General features: G+C 42.2%; 2 protein-coding genes across 3 annotated transcripts in view; one reads left to right on the top strand and one right to left on the bottom strand.

Moving 5' to 3' along the window:
- Window positions 1-746: 746 nt before the first annotated feature.
- On the top strand, window positions 747-24,904 carry si:dkey-122a22.2 (uncharacterized). Its single transcript, XM_056379875.1, has 11 exons — window positions 747-890; window positions 1,920-2,082; window positions 2,277-2,348; window positions 2,450-2,526; window positions 3,163-3,263; window positions 4,797-4,913; window positions 6,839-6,913; window positions 19,925-20,063; window positions 22,750-22,832; window positions 22,961-23,057; window positions 23,168-24,904. The coding sequence occupies exons 1-11, from the start codon at window positions 831-833 to the stop codon at window positions 23,333-23,335; spliced, it is 1,152 nt and encodes a 383-aa protein (XP_056235850.1). The 5' UTR covers window positions 747-830; the 3' UTR covers window positions 23,336-24,904.
- Window positions 24,061-27,916, bottom strand: part of zfpm2a (zinc finger protein, FOG family member 2a) — a 121,949-nt gene continuing 118,093 nt past the window's right edge. For both annotated transcript variants that reach the window (XM_056379873.1, XM_056379874.1), the window contains exon 8: window positions 24,061-27,718. In XM_056379873.1, the coding sequence (XP_056235848.1) occupies window positions 25,149-27,718 (2,570 nt within the window). In that variant the 3' untranslated portion in view covers window positions 24,061-25,148. The remainder of the gene's footprint in view (window positions 27,719-27,916) is intronic.

Raw genomic sequence — 27,916 nt, 5'->3', positions numbered from 1 at the left:
CAGTCTGATGTGGAACGATGTGGAATATGGGATGGGTTTGTAGGATACAGCGACCCCTGCAGACCAATAGATGTACTACTACAATCCTGGATGCACCTTACAGAAAGACAGAGAGAGAGACTGCTGGTTAAAAAAGTAACTAACTAACTAACTAACTAACTAACTAACTAACTAACTAACTAACTAACTAACTAACTAACTAACTAACCAAATAAATAAATAAATGAATAAATAAATGAATAAAACAAACAAACCAAAAAAGAAAATATACCCTAATAGAGAGCAACAGTAACAACAACAACAACAACAGCAATGACAATACTACTTCTACTATTACTACTACTAATACTGATATTATTGTTATGATTATTAATAATCATAACAATTATGATTATTAAGTGCCCCGAGGCACTCCTCTCAGCTATTCTAGCTGTAGAGGAGTGCGTCGGAGCTGAGCACCCGTGGCACTAATAAGAATGTCATTATGTAGTCAACAACCGCCAAAAAGCCGTTTAGTTTTGGCATTATAACGTAACATTATGTGTTTTGCAAGTGACATTTCAGACTTCAGTGGCACACACTAATTAAACAATGAGTTATGAAATTAATGCAACCGTGGATTTTTACTTTTCTTTATTTTATTTATGATAAATAATTACGATGAAAAGACAAATGAGAAAGTACACACACCACGTACGCGTATGGTTAGGTTTGCCTCCTGTCGGCTTCTGTACCTCCACCAGGAAGTTGCTACTATTCAGTTCATTCAATTCATTCTGTGCAGTTAATGCATGTAGTATTATAGCACTTGATATTTACTTTATTTCAAAATGCGTCGGAGAACAGAAGCTCAAGCATCAAGCAATGAACCTGTTAATGCTGATAAAAAGGTAATTCAACGATGACACTTTCCAGCTGCTAATAACTAGCCTACATGTGACAGCTCTGTTAGCTAGCTTCAGCTGACTGACTTCAAAAGCTAACCTGTTAAACTGTCTTTGTTCAAATCACCAATGTATGTCTGCTGCTGACGTGTTCCTGCTCTCATACTGATCTTACAACACTGACGTTGTGTGGAGAAGTGAACAGTGTCAGCCAGCGTCTCTCAATTTTGTACAGAGAGAAGAGGAGCCAAATTCCCTTTAAGAAGAGCAAGTTTAATTACTTGTTACTTATTCAAAGCTTATCCACTTTAAGCCTTGTCATATTTCACTACTCTAACAAATCATTAGCTTCAGTTCTTTAATTCGGCATAATTCCAGCACAGTAACATAACAACACTTCTCATAATAATAGCATCATTTGTTGTTGCCTATTTGAGAGGGTCATATCTTCTACTACAATACACGATGGTTAACCCTGATGATTAACTTTCGTGGGTTTTGATAATAATCGAGTATTATTGAAGGGCATGGAATTACAAATGAAAACTATGAAACGATAACACAAATGTTCAGCTTGATAAAGGTATACATGGATCAGTACTGTGCAATAGTTTTAGGCACTAAAAGCAAAGTGAGGTTGCTTTCCAAACCAGTAGGAGAATAGTTTTTATTTATCATTTAACCTCATGCAAAGTGCAGTAAGCATAAAAAACCTAAATCAAATCAATATGTGGTGTTGTTACCCTTTGCCTTTAAAACATCACTAGTTCTAGGTACACTAGGTACACTTCTGTATGACTCTGGCTGTGTGTCTGGGGTGGTTGTCATGCTGCAGAATGATTTTGGGACTGATCAGACGCCTTGTTGATGGTATTGCAAGTCGAATAGGAATCTCAATATCTAAAGTCCTTAAAACGCTTGCATGGTGTATGTGAAATGTAGATGATATACAGTATCACATATTTTCAACTCTAGGATGCTGAAATGAGGTTAATGTGTGAATTAACATCACTTTTTTTTTTCTACTTAAACCAGGATCCAGATCAGAGACTTCACAGCCAGGCTGGAGCTAAAGGCAGAGTGTCTTATGGTTCTGTGCTCATAAACATTGGGAAGTGTTTACTTTTAATCATCATCATCCCTCCATTCCTCAACTATGCATCGCTTCAGAGAGAAGGACAGATGCTGTTGCCCAAAGGTTTGCTTTTCTAAGTCTAACAAAGTCATTGCTTCTTTAAGTTTAGGTTTTAGGTTTTCATATATTTACTCAGTATGTTAATTAAACACCCCCTCTGCTGGGGGTTTGTCAGCAGGTTTGTGGAGCTCTTCAAGCCCGATGAGAAAAATATTCAGTGAAGTCTTTGTCTCTTTTCTTTTCCCTCTTATGTTCAGATGGCCAGGTTGTTGATGTTAGTTTGGGTCAAAAGATGCATCTTTTGTGTAAAGGAAAAGGAAAACCAGTTGGTAAGAAAACATTTTCTTTGAATCTGCCATGAACAGTTTTCATGTGGCTTATTTGTGTCTTTTCCACTGAGCTCAGCCTAACCAGTTGTTTTCTTGTTTAGTCGTACTGGATGCACCGACTGGAATGTCCTCAGATATTTGGTTTCATGTCCAAGAAAGTGTGGCCACACTAACAAAGGTGGGGAAATGACACACTTACTGTGAATTGTGTTGAATGTCTGTATTTTAAAAGTATTTACCAAAATATTTTGCTTTTTTGGTCTTCTGTTGAAATAAATTTGCTCAACAGAACTGAAATAAATATCTCAGATGAATCACATTCCTAAGACGCACTGAGAGTGAGTTGCTGCTATTGGTTTGCCTTTGAAAATAAAATCCTCTACGGGAAACTTTCTGGTTGAATCCACTACTAATAATGCAGCCATTGTATTTGTTGTCAGGGCCATATAAGGACAGACCTTGCCGTGGCTTTGCCACATCGTCTCTGCTCAACAAGGACTCAGCACAGCAGAAAGTCGGGGCTGACAGCCTGCCCCATGTTGTTTGTCTGAAATATGACCCAAATGAGGTCACTGGCTTGTTGGGGAAAGACCTAGATCTATCTGAACGACTGCATCACAACTGCAGTTACCAAAACAAACTTGCTCTGTCTACACCTGCATATGTATCTTTTTTTTTTCAGTTTTACGCAACCATCATGCATTTAATATGCCTGTGCAGGATAGGGAGGGGCAGGGTCCGTGTGCATGTAGAACACAGTGTTATTCAAAAAACCTTCTAGACCTTTGCTGTCCCTGTTTGTCACACTGCCCAGGTTTGCACCTATGACAGAATGGGACTGGGCTTCAGCAAGCGGCTGATGCAGAATGAAACCACAGGAACTGAGAGAGTTTGGGGGATGTCAACAACTGGACGGTGAGAACACTACTGTAATTGGCAGCCTTCCTGAGTCCTTGTGACACATGAAATGTAGGATAACACTTTCTTCAGTCACGATACACAAAGTCTACATTGTAAACATACTGCCAGCGTCAGTTTTACATCAGCTCTTTCATTGCTATGAACTGGTTTTTAAATGAGTGAGTGGCCTCTTTATTTGTTCTTGCTGAATTTGTAAAATCAGTTTGTGGAAATTTTAAACGAGATAAGGACCAAATGTACAGGACTGTGGAGTGCGGTGCAGGTGAATTGTCAGGATCTGATAAGTGCTGTTTGTGGGAGCATTCTTCATGTGGAACAGGCCTGCACTAATGGCACATCCTCTGTTTCTATGGTGACCCACTGTACGGCTTGTGTCAGTTCCAGGACACTGTAGCTTAAGGCTATAGGAGGGAAAACGGTCAGAGACTGTGCCAGGGTTGTGTGTAGGAGGAGAAGCAGCAGATCACATCCCTCAGGCCAAGGATGGTGTCTCCTGTGTGCTTGCATGTGTGTCCATTGTCGAGTCAAAAATGTCAGAAAATAGTTAAAAATGCCCCGTCTTTTTTTTCTCTGACCAACAATCTGTAACCCAAAGATATTTAGTTTAAGAAGATCTAGAATAGAGAAAAAGCTGCACATGCTCAGAAACACATTTGAGAGGCTGGAACCAGCGATTTTTCATGAATGTTTCAGCCGGCAAAGACTTGTGTACATGGACACCTTATGTATTGTCTTTCTCTGTTGAGCACACCCCTGCCCTGCCCTGCCCCGCCCTGCATCACACTGCTGTGGGATTGGGCCGTAATCTTCCTGCCTTTGACATGGTAACCTTAAATCAGGGGAGGGATGAGCAGGTGTGGCTCGCTGACAGTCAGCAGTCTAGTTTACCTTGGCATCTGGCCCAGAAAGCACCCATTTGAGATGCAAGCAATCAATTTCCCAGAATTCAATATCTCAAGGAGTTTGATGACTGCCTACCCTTAAGTCTCGTGAAATCTGTTCTTTTCAGCGTGGCACCACAGTTTTGATTTATTAGCACAACAAACCCAGGACGACAGATGGCTCTCGGAGAGGAGCTGCTGCATCTCATGTAATGATGAAGCTCCCTCCGATGGTATAAGTTTGCTGGTGATTGTTTGTCCTGTGGTGTTTTGCGATGGAGAGGAGCCAGCAGCCCCCCCCCCCCAGTACTGTTTGTTTAAATAGAGAACTGAAAATATTCCTTACTTTAAGTTTGAGAAGTTGTTCACATTCTTCATTGTAATTTTAGGATAGAAAACTTCTTTTTTTATCCTTCCTCCTTTGTTTTTAGGTCATTTTTGCAACTCTATAATGACTCTTCAGTGGGTTCTTAATAAATCTGTTAACGAGCAGACCACAGATTGAGGAGATTAATGATGGCCTGTCGTATTCATCTTTCATGTTGGGAGTCCTAATCCCACCTAGCTGAATAAATAAACCTCCTGGCCCAGTTTGCACAGTGTCCTGGTTTTTGTGCACAGACAGATGAGTGTTGTTGTCTTCCAGGATGGTGGATGATCTGCACCGACTCCTGCAGGCTGCCGGGTTAGCCCCGCCCTTCATCCTGGTGGGCTCCGAGCTGGGCGCGCTCAACGGCCGGTTCTACAGCCACATTCATGACGTGTAAGTATTGTACAATGGAAATGAATAAAGGGGAATTCAACCGATTTTGCTCGTTGTGAACTGTTGTGGCCTAAGAGGAGCTTTGTCAGGTTTGAGGGAGATGACGCTGATGATGTCATCAGGGTTGTCTTGGCTTAGGTTTAGACACATGAATTTTTAACAGAAAGTCTGTCTTAAAAACTAGAGCCATAGAATTACAGACAGGGGTATTTATCAGGTAAAGAGGGTTGAACTAAAAGATAGTATTAGTTGCATTATGGGAAATGTAGGAGACTGTGTTTTTGGAGCTTGACCCATGCTAGGGACTTAAAGCCTGCATATCTTGGTCTGCATATCACCCTCTCACCAGTTTTTTTCATCTGTCTCTTACGAGCCCCCCCTGCCAAGCCTTATAAAAAGTTCAGTAATAACTTTCTCTTATTCCAGTTTAATAAAAAAGTGAAATGAATTCAGTGTATGATCTAATTTGGAGGCAGATTTATGCAAAATTCCAACTATAAAACGTCTTATTGATAATAATTCACTCTTCATACAACTATGATGCATTAGTTCATCCAAAAAGACTGCAATCATTTATAAGCATGCAGGAGAATATTGAAACGAGAAGCATGGCCACAAGACAAGAAGCGTGCAAGGACAGACTGGTGAGATAACACAACAACAACAACAACAACAACAACAACAACATAACATCGGTGACAGCCGACATACATACACACTACAGACAATCTGAGGCATGGAACAAATATTTCTAAATAAATAGTTTATGTCCATTTGTTGAGATTCAGCTTTAATGAAGAATGCACCTAACACCTCATATTATATAATACCTAACACCCAGTCGGGATGATATATATATGTATATGTTGTTTTTTTTGTTTTTTTTACCATTCACTTGAATGGGGAGGTACAGGCTTTTGACTGGTACTGTTTGTGTGTTTTTTTTTCACTTCTTCTTTTCTCTCTCTCTTTATCTCTCCCCCTCAATATGTCAAAATATGAGTCTATAACAATAACAAAGAGGTGGCTGTTGTTTTGTCCTATTGTATGCCATAATGCTGTTATGTTATGTTGTCATGCTATGTTATCACTTTCTGTGTCTTTGTCTCACTTCACCAAATTAAAAAAACAAAAAACAGACTGACTAAAAGTAAAGTTAGAAGAAGCTGGCATATATTTTTATTACTGTTGACAAGTCCCATGAGAGGATCAAAACCAACAATGTGTTATTGTCTCTCAATACTTTCTGACCTCCCTACCCTGTCCGTGGCTCTCAGCCTCAAGCTCAGTGGTTCCTGCTGAAGACAAAAATCTTTAAAAACAGTGACTGAATAAACCTCAGTGTGTCAACCACTGCAACAGTGTGACTTAATTATGTGTAGTTTTATATATTTTGACAAAATTGGAGGTCTGAATACACATTGAACCAGACTCCTTACAAGGTCTGAGAAATCTTTGATAAAATCTGAAGATGACTACATTTAAAATAGCTTTGTAGCATATGGAATGAAGTGACTCTCAAACTCACACTTAACAAAATATATTCCAGGGTCCATTCCCATCATCCCTCATAACTCAGCCATCGCAGAGACAACGCAGTGATTAATGTGACAAGTAGGCTGTACCAGGAATGAAAGATTTAGTATTTAATCAGGCGCGATGTTGCTGCTGTTAGGGGAGAGAATTAAGTAGCGGTGAGTGGATGACACCTTTCCAAATGGAAATATTGCCCCTGGATCTGATGTACATGTGGTTAACTGTCTGTGGGGACAGAGGAGAGACAAATCTACAGGAAGACAGACGGGATGACGCCATCCATCTCCCGCTCATTAAGGCCCGGGACGAGAGGTTAAAGTGGACAAGGGGTAGTCAATGAGTCTTACCTCATCTGAGTGTATTTGTGTGTGTCCTCTCATTGTCCTCAGGCAAGTGTCTGACCTGGTGCTGATTGATCCCATCCCAGAGGACGTGTTTGAAGATGACCAGTGGAACGAGTACTGGTGAGTGTACAGCAGGATTCAGGGGCGGAGGAAGGACAGAGGTGGGGGTAAAAAAGGAAGGGGGGGGGTGGCAGAGGATGAAAGGAAAGAAGAGAGAAGATGGAAAGATGTTAAAGAAGCAAACACTAAGGAGGGATGTGAAAAACTCGACTGGAAGAGAGGAGCAAGGAAATGAGTGAGGAGGACGATAAAGAGCTCTGAAGGGCGGAGAGGAGCAGATAAACAGCCAGAGGCAGGGAAGAGGAGAAGAAATAAGGAAATGTATCAAGAAAAAAAAAAGAGGATTAGGATGAGGAGAAGGGAGGAACAGATGCGAGAATGTTTCAAACTTTTCCCTTATAGGCTTTTATGGTGAGAATAGCTGATTATCTTTGCTGGGTGGGGCTCATTAGCTTGATTAATTGGAGGCCTAAGAAACTCATTAGCCGTAGCTGATCACACTCTTAACATGAAGCAGATGAGGGGAAGGCGAGGGTTGTGGCGGTTGTCGGGACTGACTGACAGAAAGTGTTACAACACCGCTTTAATCCTCCAGGCGAGATATATGTCAAGTGATAGTCATTGTCACAGCATATATCTCATTATGCATTAATTATCATACAGAGGGGAAGGTTGTTATTAATGATAACCCAGAGAGTGGAGGAGGAATGTTGGTAGAAGTGTCAGTTACATAACACTACCTCAGACTGTTTACAAGTAAAGCATGTCGTGTCATCATTAAAAGGTATTTCCCCCGCAGAAGAGACAATAATTAAACAGTTATGTAATTGAGAAAAACCACGCTAAGCTCTTAGTTGTAGCTGACAGCTGAGCGGTGACGGCTACATCATTAACAAATCTCTGTGGTGTGTTTTTTGTTGGTTACGAAGCAGATGAAAAAGTTTTTTTCCCGCTTAAAACACAATAGATATTCCTCTTGCAAAACAGCAGTATCTGTCATTTGCTGTAAATAATTACACAAACAATTTTGGACAAAAGAATGAATAAAAAACACTCAGAAAGCCAAAAATGACAATTACCCTCAATAATCCAGTGCAGTAAATAAGATTATACTTTAACATCAGCAGTTATGATGGAGGTTATGTTTTCGTCTGTGTTTGTTTATTTGTCAGCAGGATTACGCACAAAATACTAAACCAATTTGCACCAAACTTGGTAAAGGGACGGGGCAGGGGCCAGGGAAGAACCCATTAAATTTAAGTACAAATCCGGTTAAAGGGGCAAATCCAAGAATTATTTTAACACTTTTCCTCAATATTGTGTGCAATTCTAGTATTGTCATTGTGAACATATTAACACGCCGATATTAGCATTTAGCATTTAGCTCACAGTACTGCGCTTCCTAAGTGCAGCCTCACAGACATACATTTAGGAATTTGTTTTTGACCTTATTGCATGATTTATTTGTTTAAATCTACCAAGTCCATGAATTGTAGAGTTTTAATACAGTGTGGCTTCAGAAAGTATTCAGACCCCTTCCCTTCACTTTATTATGTCGTAGATTTAATTGTAAATGATAAAATTGCCATTTGTGCTTGTTAATCTACACTCAGTAATACATAATGACAAAGTGAAAACATTTTTTTGAAAGTTAAGTTAATTTATAAAAAAAAAATTGAAATCTGTCATACCTCTGCCAAGGAGGTAATGAAGTTTTCGCCCGTACCTGTTTATTTGTCAGCCGGTTTATGTAAAAAGCACTGAACTGATTTGGACCATACTCGGTGGAGGGATGGGGCATGGACCCGGAGAGAGTTTTGGGGCAGATCATTTACTATGAATTTTTTCCCATCTGAAGTCTGGTGTATGTTGTTAGACATTGGCCTTGGCGGAGCTGTGCCCTCTTTGAGCGCCCTTCTAGTTGGTTTGTGTCTTTCTTTGTCAGCAGGATTACGCAAAAAGTACTGAACCAATTTGCACAGAACTCGGTGGAGGGTTGGAACCGGGGAAGAACCCATTACATTTCGGTGTGGATCTGTGAAAGCTAGTTAGACGTGTAGGATTGTTTGGCCTTGGTTGGAGGTATGCGCTCTACTGATTGCCATTCTAGTTTACTTAAGTATTCAGACTTTTATCTGTTGCACTCTAAATTATGGTCAGGTGCATCCTGTTTGTTTTAATTATCCTTCCGATCTTTCAGGAACTTGATTTGAGTCAACCTGTGGTAGACTGGATTGATTGATGAATGCAACCTGAAACTAGGGCAACAGTTCACCTGATGAACTGACTTGAGTTTCCCTGATGACAAGTGTGTTTCCCAGCCAAAGCCCAGACTTTGACTCCGTAGAACATCTGTGGAGAGACCTGAGGGTGGCAGTTCAGAATCTCATGGAGTTAAGAGGATCTGCAGATCTATAGATCTATAGAGATTTACCTAGGAAGACTTGAAGCTGTAATTGCTGCCAAAGGGGCTTCTACTGCATTAAGGGTCTGAGCACTTTTATAATGAGAGATTTTTTTCTTTCTGTTTTTTCCCTTTTTTAAAAAAAATAAGTTTACAGTAACATGTTTTCACTTTGTCATTAGGGGTTAACGAGTGAAAATTGATGGGCAATCTCCATTTAAAAACACCATTATGTGAAGTGGTCTGAATGCTTTCTCCAGCCACTGTAATTAGTTAAAATCAAACCAACAGAATTAAAACTCTGGATGTTTCACACTATCCAAAAGTTATTTTGAATTTGTCCCACAACAAATTACATTAGCATCATCTGCAAATTAAATAAATTTCATATCATTCATGTGCAAACTAAACTTAAATGGGCCTAACAAAGGAGTGTAGAACCCCTCAAATACTATATGTTCCTGCTTTTTTCTATCGTAAGCCGCTGTCATAGTAGAGTTCAATCAAAGCCAGTGAGCTAGTTCTACTAGCTCAAAAGTATTTCATTTTGTGGTGATTTAGAATCGCCACCAAGGAGTTAATATGTTCTCTGATATAACAGGAAAATTATGTGGTAAAATCAAGTTATCTCATTTTTAGGCATGACTCCATGACTTAGTGCATCTGCAGTCCATCCACCAATTGTAGCTCGCAGCTTACATAAGCATGAGTCAAGTTAGATAAGAAATGGATCCCTGAAAATGGCCTAATTTGTACGTGACTCAAAGTGGAACAGCACCATTTATCAGGGGTATGTGTCCAATTATCCTCTGATTAATAGGCATTCATTTCACTGAGTACATGACAGTGCAGCTACAATCCAATTACTCTGTGGAGAACCAATGGAGAAATGAAATGAACCAGAGACTTACATTTACTCCATAAAAAAACAATTTGATCATTGGTGTCTGATTTCCATGGAGGGGTAAAAATAGAAACAGGAGTGGGGTGTACGGTATGAAGATATAAGAGATGCAGCGCAACACCGTGAATCACAGCATCCCAGCATCTTAGTGCCATTCTTCGGCATGCTTGCCTTCTTTTTGTACTGATATATATATATATTTCTTTTTGTTGAGGTAGATTGCACATAGGTGTGTATTTCGCGCTGTTAGATACGGGTTTATTAGCTGTCGGAGGTCTTACAGTATTTGGTACACAAGATAAGTAATGCAGTAGGGAGCAGGGCTGCACCTGAGCAGGATTGTGAGGAGACTGTATCAGCTTTGCACTGGGACTGGAGGATTTACACATCAAAGACCTGCTCATTAACAGAGGCTCGCTCCCAAAATTAGTTCTGTTACATCCTACAAAATGATTTGCCATCATCTCCTGAGAATGACATGCTTGTGTGTGTGTGTGTATGTGTGTGTGTGTGTGAGTGAGAGTTTGTGTGTGTAGGCATTTACTTGTGTGTAGTTGCTGTAAGGGGTCAACTTTCTTATTTGGGATTTTCCTCTGCAGACATGGCAGCATGTGTCTCATTTCCTTACAGGCATAGATAATGCTGCCTGATGAAAAACCAAGCAGTGGGTCTAGCATCACAGATTAGGAGAAGCCCCAGCGTACGTCTGAACAAATTGCATTCAGGATGAGAGCCAGTGGTTTGAGTCACTCTGTGCTGTCACTCTTTGTTTCAGCAGTACAAGCAGAGGAAGCTCTACATCACTTCAGTGCAGCCCACAATATCCTCTACATGATGGCCCTGGCCTTATGCATGGGGGGCGTTGTCATATTGAAATAGGAAAGGGACTTCCCTGAACTGTTGTGGCAAAGTGTGACATCAAGGTTTCCCCTAATGGGAACTATAGCTGTGTTTCAGTGGGCTTTGTTAGTCTGTTTAAGTTGTGCTGACCTGCAGGAGGCTATGAACACGTCTCCACTCCCTCTCTGTACCAGGGGACAGTCGTGCTGAGATATGTTGTTACGGTCCCACTTGGTACCAGGGCGGACCACGGCCACCCCGGGATGGTCTCTGCCAATCAAATGAAGGGCCCAGCATGTGTGAGGGTGTGGTGGTGACAACAGAGGAAGCTCAACTGAATCTGTGTGGTGTTAATTTTAGTTTTATTCCTACAGGCCTGCTAGTACATTAAGGTATTGGCCTGTTTACTGATCACATTCAGGCAGATTGGAGCTGATGCAGAGGCACTGGACATGTACTGCTGCTGCTTCACATTAAAAGTTTCTAAGGGCAGGGGCATTCTGGTGGCATAGGGGGGGCAAGGCATCAACCATGAACTGTCATTCACACCTTGCCAGGGACCTTTGTTGCATGTCTTTCCCTACCTCACTCTCCGCACATTTCCTGTTTTTTTCCCTATTGTCACTTAAGTAAAAAAAGGCATTAAAATTCCCCACATTTCTCTGAGAACCGGCTGGAGGCTTTTATTGTGGAGCAGCTGTAAGAATTGCAATTGTCTGTTGACATTTCTGTTCTTCAAAAAGATTGTTCTGCACGACAAGATGTGGACGCATTCTGTGCTATTTGACCAGTGAACCAGTTTTGCTTTACATTGCGTGCTGCCCTGTGGTAAAGCATTGGCATCGTTCCAGCACTGCTTGAATGGCTGCAGTTGGTTGTGGCTCAGCTTGGTGCGAGTTTCACCACATATCCCTGTATTGAAAAACAGCATTGAGGACCAAGCCCAAACTATGAAAAACACATGTCTGCGTACTTTTGGCCACTTTGTTGTATAATGATAATCAGGTTCTCTGGATTCTCTAGACAACCACCACTGGTCAGAGACTTTTCCTAAACTAATACCATCAACGTTTCTAATAAATCATCATTCTTTCATCTTGTATTTAAAAGAAGAAACTTAGTTGCGCATTTACACACTCATGCGTGTGTGTGTGTGTGTGCGTGTGTGTGTGTGTGTGTGTCTCTCCTGTCTTTCTGCAGCTGAGTTTGTGCGTGAACTAATTTACCCCATGGGGAATATATTTGCTCAGAGAGCAGAAACAGTGGGGAACGCTCTCGTCTAATGGGATGGTCCTTACTATTTAATGAATGCTGATTGATTGGCAAACTGACCGTTTTAATGTACCATTACTGTGTTTAGTGCAACTCAGTCCTCACAGGAGCACCACTTGAAAGTCTCCTCATCCCTTCCCTCTGCATCTCACTTCCTTTAGTTTTTTAAGTCTTAGTGATCGGTAGTTTTTTTTTTACTTTGGCGATAATTTGAATACTTGGATTCTTGATGACACAAAGCCTGTAGTCAGGGTATGTCTTTAGGTATGTAGCTGAAGAATTTCAAGTGAGATTATTTTAGCTTATACTTTATGTGTGTATGCTGTCTAAGGGATGTGCCCTCTCCCAATGTGTGTGAACGCAGGATGCATTTAAGTGGCTGCTGAGGGAGCGTACGAGGTAATGAGTCTCTCAATGTGGGCCGAACATCTGCGGCTGCAGGCCTGAACAGAAGCCTGATTGAGTTATGAGTCCCAAAATGAAAATGACACTTTCTGTCCCATTCATCATCCTCCCTGTCATTAACACGCTCAACAAGGCCTGCACACAGACACACACATGACGCGCACTGTATGTATGCAGAGCACACACGCTCAAGTTACCCACACAGCTTGCTGCAGTGTGTAGCAGATAGACATGTTTTGCGGCTCACCTGGAACCTGCTCTGTATGACAGGCAGCGTATGACTGTCACTTTGACTGACGACCATTCACAGTCACACAACTGCTGCATGCGGATTGATTTATAAGCCAGACGGGGTTTAATATCAGAGACAAGAATAGTGTTTCTATCCTTCCTCACAGCACTTTGTTAGTGGAGAGATTTACAGACATAACAGATACTCCTCTCCTCTCCTCTTGTCTCCTCTCCTCTCCTCTCCTCTTGTCTCCTCTCCTCTCCTCTCCTCTCCTCTCCTCTCCTCTTGTCTCCTCTCCTCTTGTCTCCTCTCCTCTCCTCTCCTCTCCTCTCCTCTCCTCTCCTCCTCTCCTCTCCTCTCCTCTCCTCTCCTCTTTCTATTTCTAAAACATTTAAACATTTCAATTTTCAGCTGTTTTAGTCATTAATTTAATACTTTAAGTGGCGTTACGTAATCTCCAAGCATTTGCTTGCTCTCTCCGTCTCCTCTGCCTTCATTGGTAAACAGTAGCAGCCAGTGATGACATATCCAGTCTCCCCCTCGGAGCCCATTCGCTTTCACTGTGAGCTGCGTTCAATAACCCACTGGAGCAAAGCCCTGCTCTAAACCCCTCCAGGAATCCTTGGCTGAGATTGGCAGCAATCACCCGGCCATGGGCCGATGGAGTGACGGAGATGGAAGATTGGAGAAATAAAAGAGAGAGAAAGTTAGGACAGCGGGAAATAAAATGAAGCAGTAGGAGAAGATGCAGACACTGTTGATGGAGATTACGTAATATAAGTGTCAATTTTTGCACATGTGAAGCAAATTTGAATTGAAAATATATTACATTATATCTGTGCAATTATAATCCATCTTCAGTGATTGAAAAAAACATCACTTGGACCATAAAACACAGAGTCCACATACAGTGGAGAGACAACAGGGTGATTGGTTATGCTTCATACTGTGGTTCTGTAATGGCTCCCAGTGTGTCCCCCTCGACCCTCAGTCCTCCCCTGACTCAGCTGCCTCCCTCCCCTCTTCCCTAGATTCTCCCTCCTGCATCTAGAGACTCCCAGACGATTCAGGAATGCCAATTAATTGTAATTAGAACCACTGTAAGCGTAACTATTGCTGTTATGCTCCACTAATGAAGAAGGGCTGCCACGGCCCCTGTGTATTTACCCCAGTGTAATCTATAGTATTGATGCAGAGAGGAAGTCTTTTCGGCGGCAGGGGATGCTGCACTCAGCCTGATGTGGGCTGTGGTACAAGAGTGACACCTTGTGTTCATACTGGGTGCTGCACCTTTGAATTGCAGTTTCCCCATATTGGGACAGTTTTGAAATTTCTGTTTATTTCCTGTTTAAATTTATTCTGTAAATAGTCAAAAATGTTATGTTTGCAAGGATCCAAAGTGAGAACTAAACAACAACTACAATATTACTGATCTTCACTCGCCCAGTTCAAGACCAATGTTTCCATCTCAGATTTGTTCAGTGCTTTAAATAATAAGTGACAGTGAAGAAGAGTGGCAGTTAAGTCCAGTTAGGCTGGTAAAGATATAAAGCACAATCAGGGTAGTTTAAATCAGATAATAATCAAATGATAACTGGGAGTGCGATGACAATGCGATACCAATGAACAGCCGTGGTTCATTCTTTTCATATTCTAAGCTCCACTTCCTCCCACTGTGCCAAAATGAACCCAAAATATCCTGGATACAGGCGCTGCCATCTTATCCTGGTGACGTCATCCAGGGCTACAGTCTGCCCAGTAGTGAATCGGATGGTGGAGCCACAGTATCACAGCTGTTATGACGTCACACTCACGTTATATAGTATCACATAAGCAATTAAAAAACAAACTTATCAGACATCAGCGTGATTAGAAGTACCTAAAATGATTGTGTAGTGCACTTTGATTTGTTAGTTCGGCACATCCGCTAACATGGAGGGGGTGGCGCTTATGAATTATGCTGAAGCAGCCACCAGGGACGGATCCAGGTGTCATGGCTTCTCTTGGCTTCTCTCTCTAATATCATGTTTTCCATCCTTATATACAGTCATTTGTTCTAAGCCTCCAAAAACCATTTCACAGCCTCTTGTTGACATAAAACACAATGAAAGTTTAATGATCCCTCACGGAGGGAACTACAAAACTGGAAAAAGTACAATATAAAAATCCAACATTTAAACAGACTATCAATGATGAAGGTGTATACACAATAATAGTTGTCCATTTGAATGCACACTTTAAGGATGATTCATTTTACTTGTTTGAATTTTCTTTTTCACTTGTAAGACGTTTCATTTTTGTGCTTGAAATGAGCAAAATGTGATACCATACAGTACGTTAGTGTATAACTGTACTATTCATTGTTTTGGCTGAAAGGTCAGAGTTAGTTTTATCTTGTTTGTAACAGTGTGTTTTACTGTCATAGATAAAGCCTACAGAAAAACTATGGAATACTGGGGGGCTTTCCTGTCATCGTATGTGAATGTGATGGATGAAAATCTATATTAGCGTCACTGTTTCCATCGCTGTCTGTCCCACAGCTGCACGGGGTAATGATGATGAGGTGTTGCCTTTTCATGAAATATATCAAAAAGGTCCTGCTTTGCTAAGCCCAGCAGCAAGGCAGAACCTACACTCATGTTCTTAGAGGTTCAAGTTCTAGGAATGTCCAGGTTCTGTTAAGTAGTGTAGTGGAAAAGGCCTAATAGTGACTGTGCACCAAATCGTGTTACAAGTATCTTCACCTTCTATGTGAATAGCAGTTCATGCTGACAGGAAGTCTTTAGTGTAGTTTAGTTTAGTGGACATTATGAGGAGTTCTAAAGACTTGTCTCCATTGTAGTCCGTCACTGCAGGTGAAAAGACAGCATCATACTGGTGGCAAATCAGCACAATAAATACTGATGTATTATCATCAACTACTCCAAGCATGTTACTCCATGCAGTAACTCTGTTAAAGCGCAGTGTTGACTGGTCAGTTGCTCAGATTGGACATCGTGGTCATTTTAAAATCATTTTGTCCTGATCGTCTCATCCTTTAAAAACAGAAACAGAAACCTCCCCACCGCATAAACAAGAGCAACAGCTGACTGGAGCGAACACTGCAGAAGATGCACACGTTAATTTGATAGGATGTGACGACAGATAGCAAACATGACCACATTAACACACAGTCAGCATCAGTCCAGAAAAATAACAACATATGCTCACTTGTGACCGGTCTTACTGTTGTCATGTCAGGCTTGAAGCTGCAGTTACATAGAATAAAAGTAAACACTTAAAAGTTTATTTTTTAAAATGCAGTTTATTCATTACGTTTTTCTTTTCTTTTATTACACAATAAAACAAACTACCAGCTCACAGGGAGAGTGCACATGCGCATGTCAATCTGTACGATGACTGAAATGTGCACAAGTAGATTGTGGGTCCATGGAACCAGGACCAAGATGAAGGGCAGAAAACTGAAATCCTGGCAGATCAAAGCACAATAATATAATACAATCACCTTGCTAATATGTTTAATAAAGAGTCCCAAGAGTGTGTTTTACTATAGTTGGTTATGATTATAATTTTGTTGAATAACCATTTAGTTAGACTTTTAGCTGTGATGAATCCTGATGTCCTGCCTGCATGAGAGTCAGAGGCCTCATCATGCACCTGTCCACGTCCATATGCCCTCATTTTTGTAATAGTCTGAAAGTCTTTGCAGTTTAAAAAAAAAGAATGTTCCTTTGGCGTAATAGTTAGTTGAGCCTCGTGTAATAGTCCATGTTTAAATGTTCTCTGCTCATTGTAATAGTTGGCAGAAGCTCGTGTAATAGTTCGTGTTTTGTGTGTGAGCAGGCTCTCAGGTAACAGAGGCCCTGCATATGAAATGAGATGGTAATGAGGAGGAGGAGGGGAGCCTTATCACTACAGGGCCAAATTCCGACAGTGAATTGCGCAGTTGTAACAAAAGTAACAGAGCGTCCATTCAGCCTGCACTAATCCAGATGGGAAAGTCAAACAGCAGAAAGTCCACGGCACAAACTCATTTCATCACTTTATTAATTTAGATATTGCCTCCTCGCTCCTGTGGGGAGAAAAAAAAAAAGAGCCCCTCTGAAATGACCAACATCGGTGAGGCGTTTTGCTCTACATGGTTCCCCCACTTCGTCTCCTCCCGTTATCTGTTTAATTCATCCCGCCAATCTTGGCTGTCTTTACCCACTAAATTTCCCTTTGACACGCATGCCTTGCTTCGCATAATCCTCACTCCGGGGCAGAATTAAAAATGGAAAAAAGAGGAGGGAATAGGACAGGTGGCTGGAGAATCCTTGAAATAATGTTCAATGCCAGACCCAGGAATGATTTGACCAGATTCAAACTTGGGGAAGGGGGGGTGGCTGATACGGAGAGTTTTTTTTCCCCTTTATTTTTGGAATCAAGGGGTAAGGAAAGGGTGACAGGTGGAAAATGTGCAGAGACTGAGAAGTCCCTCAAGAGCCAGGTCAAAGAGTCAGTTCTAAATTGTGGTGCCAGAATGACTTCAGGGGAAAACTGTGGCAAGGAAGATGAAAATGTCAAAATGTCACTCTCTGGAGGTCTGATTTGAAAAGTTTCCTCTGTCTGCTGAAGACTGAAAATTAGAGCAGTCGGCTTGTTTCTTTCCCCACCTCTGCCTATATCCATTATTGACCTGTAGGGACTGTTTCTTGTACCGTGAATATGGCAGATAAGTTATCTTACACAGCCATTTGTTGCAGCCGAACAAGCACTCTCTGCTGTTTCTATCAGCTTTATCTGACCAATCAGTGCTGCCATGCTTTACGGGAGCAGAGCTTGATATTTCTTAAGCTACAGTTCTTTGGGCGGCGACACACGATGACAACAACAACGGGTGAAATGGGTTATTTTACACATGAAAAGTGCATGTTTATGATGTAGCTTTGATACGAGCAATACAATGGCAGTGAAGCGGCGCTGTTGAAGCCTACCTGTTGTAAAAGACAGTTTATACTGGCAAATGCTGCTGGTTTGGATTATAGTACTGCTCAGCTCATGTACAGTATTAGTCCGTTTTACTGCTTAAACAGAAGCTAAATGCCCTGAGCTAAATGCTAACATAAGCATGGAAAAATGGAAAAGAGCAATGGAAACATGCTGATGTTGAGCAAGTAATGTTCACCACGTTCACTATGTGGGTTAAGCATATTGTGCTATGTTGTGCCAACAACTTTTAAATACTAAGTACAGCTGAGGCTGATGGGAATGCTGTTGGTTTTGCAGGTATTTGGTCATAAACCCAAGTACTGGACAAACTAAAATATTAGATGAAATCACCAAATTTAACTAAATGGACATTTCAATGGAAAGCACAAATGTCAAACTGATGGTGGTGCTATAAGTAAAGTCAAGGGATCACCAGAGTCAGTAGGTTTTATCCCCTGGGCAACAGAGGAGGTATATTGAGGTATTTTGTACCAGAGCAGTGGATGAAACAACAGGCTGACATTGACGTCAATAGAGCCCTACCATGATTTTAAAAGAATGCCAAACAGGCTTCTTAAATGTGAGAATTCCCCTGTTTTCTTTTTTGATATAATTGTAAATGGATTATTCAGGGGTTTTGTACTGTTGCACTGTGGAATTATGGGCCTTTTTCATTATTGTCTGACATTTTATAGACTGTTAATCACTTATTTAGTAAAATAATCAACCAAATAATCACTATTGAAGATAAGCATTAGTTGCCTCCCCATTAAGCTTACGTTAGTAGAGCTATAGCATATAAAGAGGTGATGCCTAGTTATTGATCAGGCACTGTAATTTACTGTAGTGTTGAATATAGCAGAGAGGAAGTGATGGGACACAGGGACACGGTGTTATTAGTCTGGCCCAGATCAGGAGTAAGACTAAAGCAGGGATGAGCGTCTCCTGGTGCAGAGGGGCTGATCTACAGTGTGTTGGCTGCATGTAGGGGCAGGCTTCGCGGCACGGCGATGGCGGCAGCAGGCACGCGGCACTATTGATTGGGCTCCACAGGCTGAGACCAGCCAATTCAGAGCACCAGTGAGCCGAGACCGATTGGGCCTCCTGAGTTACAAAATCCCACAGCTCCTCGTCTTTCGTCTGCCAAAAAAGAGTATTTCTCATTCCCCAGGCAAATGTTGTTGAAGAGAAAGTTTGAGATTCTGGGTTGAAAAAGACTTGAGGAAGGCAAATATCATGTATGACTCTGCTCGAATCACTATTGTAATCATAAAATCACTCTTGCTGGATTGGCATCATTCTGAACTTTAGCATGTTGTTACGCAGCAAAAATGAAGACTAACATGATGTTTGACTGTTGGGAAACCAATGACAGCGATTTGATTTTATTGTCGGGTAACAGTTGATAAAATGACTGGTGTGAGTTGAAAGGGGTCGCTGGTACTGGTGAACCTACAGAAAATGATCATCCCATTCTGCAGTTTCCCTCTTTGGTCCTTTTAACATCTTCAAACTGTTTTGGATTTAAGGTCAACCACTCTTCAGCTGTGGTGTCTGTTTTCAGTCAGAAAGCTCTGATGCACTGACTGTAAGTAGTTAGTTGTTGTGCTACAGACAAACAAAGCCAGTGACTAGATGGTGAACATGAGGCATTTAGCTAAAGAGCTAAATATTCTCCTTGAGGAGCTCATTAAGACAAACAATAGAGCTAATAGGAGAGTTGATGTTGTACTTAAACTCATCAGGTTGACAGAAACTTGACTCCAAATGAATGCTTACTAATTAATGTAATCTCCATGCCAGCTGGATTTGTAAATAAAAAATTATTTGTTTGAACGGCTAACGCCATAATATGTCAGTGTTGCTTTTAGCTTGTTCTGCCACAGGGTCAAAATATGAAGCGATGCAACTTTAAAAACAGAAGTTCAGAGGGTTAAATTTAAGTTTGTCCCCTGCTAAAGTTTTATGGGTGTATATATGTGTGTGTGTCTGTGTGTATGTGTGTGTGTGTGTGTGTGTGTGTGTGTGTGTGTGTGTGTTCAGGTATGGTAAGCTGTTGCCGTCATTCCAGGCCAGACAGTTTTCAGCAGCTACAGGGCTGAGCCGCATGCTGATTATCCTGGGGGTGATTGAACCGACTATCAAAGGCGAAAACGTCTCAGAGGAGGTGGTCCAACGCCAGGTCAGGCTAATGCACACACACACACACACACACACACACACGCACACACACGCACACACACAGAGATTACAATGAAGGTTGTGAGATTGATTCTTTAAAAAAGAAAGAAAGAAAAAAGCTGCGGAAATCATTTATGTTTATGTTTTGTCGTGCTGAACGTGACACAGCAGGTGAAGAATAATTCAGAGGTGATTTGGAGATAAACGTTATCAGTAAAAGCTGCTATCATACCTCAGGTGTTTAAATTTATATAGTCTGAAGACAAGACTTTTGGCTCCGTTCCTCTGCTGATTTTCTTTAAAAAAATAATTAGAAATATGGAGGGAAAGTACATTTCAATGCACATCTCCCATTTTTCCTCTACAACCACAGGATGGTGCTAGTGCAAGAATAATCACGCTTTCCTCCTCAGCAGAGATATGAGCGGATGGTGATTGCAGGAGCGTTTGTCTTCATATGGTCAGAGACTGTGTGAATTTGCCATGATATGACACCAGACATCATTTTTAAATAAATGAAAATTGAACCCATTCCTGGAGCTGACATGACGCCGCAACTGCACTGTATCTTTCGATGCCTTCTATATTGTAAAACTCAGCCTTCTGACAGGTTATACAGTTTGTGAGGGAATGGCTGTTAATATAAGCTACAAGCTTTTTGCTGTGTATTGCAGATGAGTTTTTTTTTTTCTACAGGGGAGGGTTTATATTTTTCGCTGCTCAGATCTGCTGTGAATCTTTAAAAAAAAAAAAAAAAAAAACAACAAAAACAACAACATACACTTCTGCCTGTCTTAAAGGCCTGTAGTCATTTTTTTTTACTTGCAGTGGAAAACATCCCAGGCAGAAGAGGGAGTAATGGATTCTGGTGATGAACAACAGCCAATATGTTTTGTAACATGGGGAAGTGCTCTTAATGGACTGACACCTTGTTTAAGTGTTGGAACGTTCATGTAGGGAAAAGGACCAAGAGATAATTGCAGGGAAAGTAATTTTGGAGCCATTTAAAACCATACAGTCCTACTTCGGTTCCTCTTATTTTATTTTTGTTCAGAGAAACAACTTACGCTTTAGTGGCCCTCTGTGAACGCTCCGTGACATTTCTAACATCCATTCAGCATTAAATGTTTTTCCCGCAGCTGTCTGTGTGATACGATGATGCCTGCTTGCGTTAGATGAATGCGAGCAGTTCGTTAAGACGCCTTGTTCTCTGCTGCCAGCCACCCACGATTTGATGGCAGTAGTGATGAGGGACCTATTTCAGCTTTTCAAGTATTACAGTTGTTGCCAAGGAGATAAGGACATCATTGTGCTTGAATTCTCCAAGGACAGAGAAAGGTTTTGTAGACAGGCTAGTGAAGGTTATAACGTACATGCATGCACGCACGCACGCACACACACACACACACACACACACGCACGCACACACACACACACACACACACACACACACACACGCACGCACACACACACACACACACACACACACACACACACACACGCACGCACACACACACACACACACACACACGCACACACACATGAGCTCGCCGAACTCAATAGAGCATGCAGTCCATTTCTCAAGGGCATGTTCTGTAACCACTGCTTAATTGAACTGGAGCAGAATTGTTTGCTGCTATGTTAACGGCACCGAAGCTATTTGGTTTCATCACATGTGGGTGATAGATACAGTTAAAGGGGAAATCTGCTCAGTTTGAGAATTCACATCTATTCTGGTAGCGTGGTGAACTTTCCCCGCCCCGAGCTGCAGAATCAGAGAACCAAGACTGAGATTTCAGATGTGATATTGTGATGTGTTTCTGCCTGGAGCTTCTTCATTGAATGAGCCGGACACTGACTTCACTGCATTCAAATTGTCTTGCTGTAGCTGCAGTTAATTTTTTTCCTTTTTTTTTTTCAAGTCATCACGGAAATGTAAATTTTGGGATCGATTTAAGAGGTTAGAGACTTATATCTTTCTTTGCATTGGAAGATGTTAGCAGTTCTGTCTCAGGGCTGTGCTAAGTCAGGTTAAAGCTTGTAAAGATCTTGGTCACAGTAATCATACCCAACTGTTAAAACAGTGTGTCTGTATGATTTTGGATGATGCTACAGCGATCTGAGGTTGCAGACAAACAACGAGTGATCAAGAGCAAAACACATCTATGACAGCAGTTAGGCAGTGTTTTTTTGGGTGTGCATAAACTGTCAGTATGTGGTGATGGGAGCTGTGTGAAGTTAGGTAAAAGGCTGACCTGCTGTGACTGAAGAATGGATTCATTAACCTGCCTGCCAGTAGACTTACTGAGCAAATTTTGTATTAGAAATACTCAAATAACTCTCAGATCTCTCAAATAACAGTGTTTTGAATTACTCTCTACATGTGGTTGACAGTATATATTTAGGACTAAGTTGCCTTGTAGTGTGAGCTACTTCAAGTCTCTGCTATTTAAAAATTATACAGAGAAATGGTCAGAAGAAACACTTAACAAACCGTGTACATATAAGACGTTTGACATAGCTCACCATCAGCACATTTACGCGTCTTCAGCACCGTGTATTGGCCTGCTTTCTTTTTGTTTTGTCTCGCCTTGTGTCTTGTAAGCCTTCGGGTGTGTGACACACACAGTAAAAACAAATTCATTCATTCATTTTAGATTCATTTTCTGCGTCTCTGTCCCTTACAGAAATACCTGCTCAGTAACCCTGCCCACCAAAGCAGTGCGGTGGATGAGCATTACTTTCTGAATGAAAGTGCAGCTCAAGTAAGGTATGAAAAACATACATAGAAAGCATTTTTTCATGGTTTTTTATGAACAGTTTTGCTGTTGTCATGTCAGAATGAACATTGAAATATTACATAAAATGCATATTTACATTTTTTTGTTGTTTTTAAAGGGACATCACAAAGTTTAAGCCCCTCTCCAGCAGGGTGTCAGTGAGTGTGATCACTGGAGATTCCTTTGACGAGCAGATACCACCACACCTGAACCAGGTGAGAGTGTTTCCTCTAGCTGTGCGACTCAAAGTCCTGTACAGTGACTAAACAATACTGTAATAACTGTTGTGGAAAGCCCATAGTAAATCATCTTCTCCCCACACCAGATGGTAGCGAAGCTTCAAAAGAAGTTCCTGGAGGAATCCTACCCATCAGCCAATCACATTCACATAAAAGGAGCAGACCGGCGAATGATCTACAAGAAGCCATCTGCCATCAGCCAGCACCTGAGGAGGCTAGTCAACCAGCGACAAGCCAAACAGCAGAGCGAGTGACCCATGGCCAAAATGTAACCGTACCCCAGACCTGGACAGAATAACAGTTGAATATATTTTAAATATTCAATAAAATATGCAAGTTATCTTTTTACCTTTCCCTGCAGCGATCTGCAGAGATTGTCTACACGGCTGCTAAGGTTCATCAAGGAGTCAATTTGAGAGCAGGTTTTTGCGCAGCTCCGCTTCATTGGAAGCTTTTTAATTGAAGGTAACTGGAGGGTATTCAGTGTGATGAAATATTTGCTGTCTTCGATTCAGAAAATCTTATCTTTCAAGTTGTTATTTCAGTCTCTTTACCTGATTGGCCGGTGCCAAAAATTAATACATTACTGCTTATCACTCTAAAAGGCCACACATGTCACTGCTCAACCTGATACTTTTTTTTTTTTTTTATCTCATCCATTTCTGTCTTAATATTCTGCCATGTTATAGCCGCAGGCAAAGGTACACTGAGTTCCTGTGTGTCTGCTGCATCAGCTACAGTCATTTGTTACTTGCATATAATTGAGTTACATCACAATCAGACGTAGAGCTCTATTTTTGGATTTATGTTGATCTGATTAATTTTCTACATTGCAGATGGATGAGTCTGGCTGACAAACCTAATTTTGCGTTTTTGTAAATAAATCTTTATTTACCTTTGTGTCTACTTTTAACTGTGGCAAACACGAGCTGTTTATTTATGGATATATGCAGCACTGTGAAAGAAAGCCCAGACAGCATTGGTTTATCCTGAGGATTTAAGTTTAATTATGACACCACATCAAAATAAAAATTTCCAACAGATCTGGAATTTAATTCCATCCATATACATGCATAGCAACAACGTTTTAAGAAACATTTTCTCCCATAATCAGGACATTGGAATGATCATTTTACATCAGTATCCCCACTGACCTCCCACCCATCTTGTTCATCAGCAATAAACTTAATTCTTGTACAACTTCTTTTTTTCCCTATGGGGTTACAAATAATTATATGCACAGTCCCCATTTCATAATACTGCTTTCAGTAATGTTCCCCCATTTACAAAGTATTGCATTGAGAGCAAATTGCAAAAAGGGAGACCAAAGTATCATAACAGAAATACGAGTACTATACAAGAATGCCGCCATCCTCATGAAAACATCCACATCTGAGTTGAAGAAAAGAGACAGGGACAAACAGCCACATATGTATGCAAAGCCATGTGTATATGCCAAAATGTGAGATGCAGGGTTGTGCCTGGTTATCACACCCAAATGGTGATTTTTTAAGGCTAACAAGTCATTAGTAGCAATCTGCAAGTGACATTTTGGGCATATACAGAAACTGGTACAGCAAATAAGAATACACAAGTGCCTCAGTAGCTATTTTTGTGTCTAAAATGCATCTCATTTTTGTATTGTCTATTGTTTCATTGAGCCTACATTACAGTGTAAACAATATGTGTGCTACACAAGAATGACTATACAATAACATTACAAACAACTCTGATATAAATTTCATTTTGAATTTAAATTAAGATCACTACTCCTATTAATACTGATTGTAAAATAAATTAATGTGAAAGTGGCACCAATATTATTCTTGATTCATTTTTCTTTTTCTTTTTCTTTTTTAACCAATGGTTTTGCATTTTTAAGTGTTAAAACGATGAAAGAAGAAGCTTCTCTTGATTGTCCACAAGCAGCGTTTAGCACTGCGTGATGCACTATTCCAGACACAACAGTGTACCAAAACAAAGGAGAAAAAAGGGTTAAAAGTTGGGGGGGGAGGGAGGGAGGGGAGGTGTGGGAGGGAGGAGAAGAACATGTCTTATTCTTCTAACTTATTTTACATGCTCTGCAGCATGTGATGAACAGTAAAACTTCTTATGGGTAATAAAGTTTGACAGGTTGTTGAACTGGATATCACAGAGGCGGCAGTACTTGCCGCTTCCAGAGCCGTTCACGCCTTTATTGGCTGTTGGTGCCGCCTCCTCGATTGGGGACTTGGAGGAAGGCGACATGTTCTCATTGGAGTCGGCCTGGTTCTCAGTGGCCCACGTAGGTGAGGGATTGGGGGGCTGGCCGTCTGGCTGGGGCTGGTTCTCCTGCTGCGGTGGAGCTGTGCCTGAACGCTCCTCGGGCTTGTGCCCCCCGTTGACGATGACCATGCCCCGGTTTTTGGGCAGTAAGGGAAGGGGCTCCTTGCCAGGGTGGGGGCAGCCATTAGCGGCAGGCTGCTGGGCCTGCTCTCTGGTTGTTCCTGTCTCTCCTCCTCCTCCACCTGCACCTCCTCCTCCCCCATTAATGCTCTGCTCTTGTTCGCTGGCCTCTCCCTGCATCACTGGTCCCCCAGTCACATAATCGGTTGGCTTTATCCCAAAATACGGCGATATTTGCTCAGGACCTTTCACCTTCTTTATTGCTCCGGGATAAAGGCAGTGGGGCAGAAACATATTCTTGTTCTCATCTTTTGATGGGATGAGCTGGGGCTCAGCAAATGGCTTGAGTGCCGGCACAGGCCCCAGGTGAGGGGGGAACATGCCTCCATTCTGCACCATAACCTTCCCATTGCCATTCTTCTCACATTTGCCTGGGCTCTTATCGTAGACATCATCAGGGTTGTTATTGCCTTCACTCTTCACATCTGGGAACATGCTTGGCTCCAGGCTGCCAGTCTCATTGTGTTGTTGCTGCTGCTGTGGCTGTTGTTGTTGTTGCTGAGCAGCAGCGGCGGCGGCGGCGGCTGTTGCAGGGCAAAAGTTCTGTTTGTGCGCCAGGTAGTTCTCCACTTTGTTAAAACTTATCTTGCACACTGCACATTCGTGATAGTCCAACAGTCTTTTAGGAGAGCTACATGTCTTGTCAGGGACTGGCGAACACTTTTTGCTGAGATCAATGGGGGCGTCCAGCTCCTGCTGCTCCACAGTATTGCATTTAGGAGCCAGAATTGGTTTAGTGACAGTCAGAGAGGCCTCCAGGTGTTTGGGTACCATACCTGGGAAGATGTCACAGCGGGGGTGGAAGCGGTCCGCCAGGCTCTCAACGGCTTCCTGGGACGTGCAAGGGTTCATGGGAGGGACTCCGAGGAAGCCCGGCTGACCCATGGGGGGTCTCTGGTGGTCCTGGTCAGGGAGACACATCTCATACATCTTCCTGCGCTTACGGGTCCTCATGGTTCTCTGCATGGAGGGCACCTTGTTGGTGGACATACGTTTCATGGGGGGATCGTGACGAGTGGCGCAGTAGTACTGCTTGTGGACCATGTAGGTCTCATGACGACTGAAGGTGATGTTGCAGGCATCGCACGTTGTCTTGGTCGGATCGTTGTCACTTTCAACCAAACCCGTACTGGGGCTTTTCCCCTCCATCTGCTTGCCATTCAGCCTCTCCTCAGCCCCGGTCGGGGTAGAGACCTTCTTCACCTGTCCTGGTAGATCCTTATCCGGCCCTTTAGCCCCCGCATTGATCATGTCCAACACATTGGAGTTCAGACAGGCAGACTGCATGAGGTGGCTGTCGGCCTCTGTAGGGTGGCAGCTGGCCAACATGCTAACAGAACTGTGACCACTGTTGGGGCTCACCGCCTCAGGGACCTTATCTGAGAGGGCGGAGAAGTCAGGAGACTTTGCCATGTGCTGCCAGCGACTGTTACAGTAGTGCTTTTTGTGGACCAAATAGTTGTCCAGGTTGCTGAAGGTGATATTGCATTCGAAACAGGTGGCCCCTTTGGGCATAAGAGGACTGTAGATGACAGGGGGGTAGCTGTTCCCTCCATGGCGCAGCCTCCGGTGAACTAGCTCTGACATTTTAGCCAGAATCTCAGAAGCCTGCGGGACTACTGAAATGTCTTGGGAGAAAGCAAACTGAGACAAGAAGGGGCCCATGGGAAATGTAGGCATGTTATGCTGCACAGGGGAGGAGGCCAGCCGGGGGCTGGAGGGCTCAGACTTGATCCTTGTGTAAGAAAAACTGGCTTTACTGCCTGGGTGCGCCTCTCCCTTCTGAACCGACAGCATGGACTTCTTCTCAGCCTTGTCAGCCTCTCCTTCTGTGCTGGTCTCCTTGTTGAGGGCCCCTTTGGGACTTCCCAGCAGAGCATCCTTCCTGTTGGCCAGCTCAGCGCGGGCCTGCTGCTGCTGCTGCTGCTGGAGGCTTTCCTCAGGCCCCCTGGGGGAATGCTCACTGCCGTCGCCTTCCCTGTGAAGTTTGCTGCCGTGCCCATGTAAGTCCTGATGCTGTAAGAGTTCCCTGTGGCTCTGGAAGCTGATATGGCAGTGATTGCATCTGAAGGCCGCCTGTGACAGGTGAGACATGATGTGATGCTGGAATGTAATAAGAGAATCTGCCGTGTAGTTACAGATTGTGCATTTCAAGCTGGTGCCAGGAGGGAGGCTCTCTTCCATTTTGACACCTGTGAAGGAGATAAAAGGGAGAAATGCTCAGAATCTCGCCTCCCACTTCTCCTTTACAGTTAACTGTGGAAACCATCAAACGCTCATGCATTATGCCAAGCTTATTCCCATCCTCTAGATTTTTTTTTTTTGCTCAAGGATAAACTGTCAACTATGATAGCTGACAGCAGGATATGTATATTTCTGAAAAGAAACGA

This window comes from Seriola aureovittata, chromosome 7 (genome assembly GCF_021018895.1).
Source record: "Seriola aureovittata isolate HTS-2021-v1 ecotype China chromosome 7, ASM2101889v1, whole genome shotgun sequence".
Classification (NCBI taxonomy): domain Eukaryota; kingdom Metazoa; phylum Chordata; class Actinopteri; order Carangiformes; family Carangidae; genus Seriola; species Seriola aureovittata.
Note: the sequence above shows the minus strand (reverse complement) of the source record. Positions and strands in the feature narration are given on the sequence as shown.

Bases quoted from the DNA above. Each gene is read 5' to 3' on its own strand.
- si:dkey-122a22.2 (XM_056379875.1), top strand. From the start codon at position 831: ATGCGTCGGAGAACAGAAGCTCAAGCATCAAGCAATGAACCTGTTAAT. The intron at 2,083-2,276 runs GTTTGCTTTTCT...TCTTATGTTCAG, and splicing joins ACAGATGCTGTTGCCCAAAG to ATGGCCAGGTTGTTGATGTT. The intron at 22,833-22,960 runs GTATGAAAAACA...TTGTTTTTAAAG, and splicing joins GAAAGTGCAGCTCAAGTAAG to GGACATCACAAAGTTTAAGC.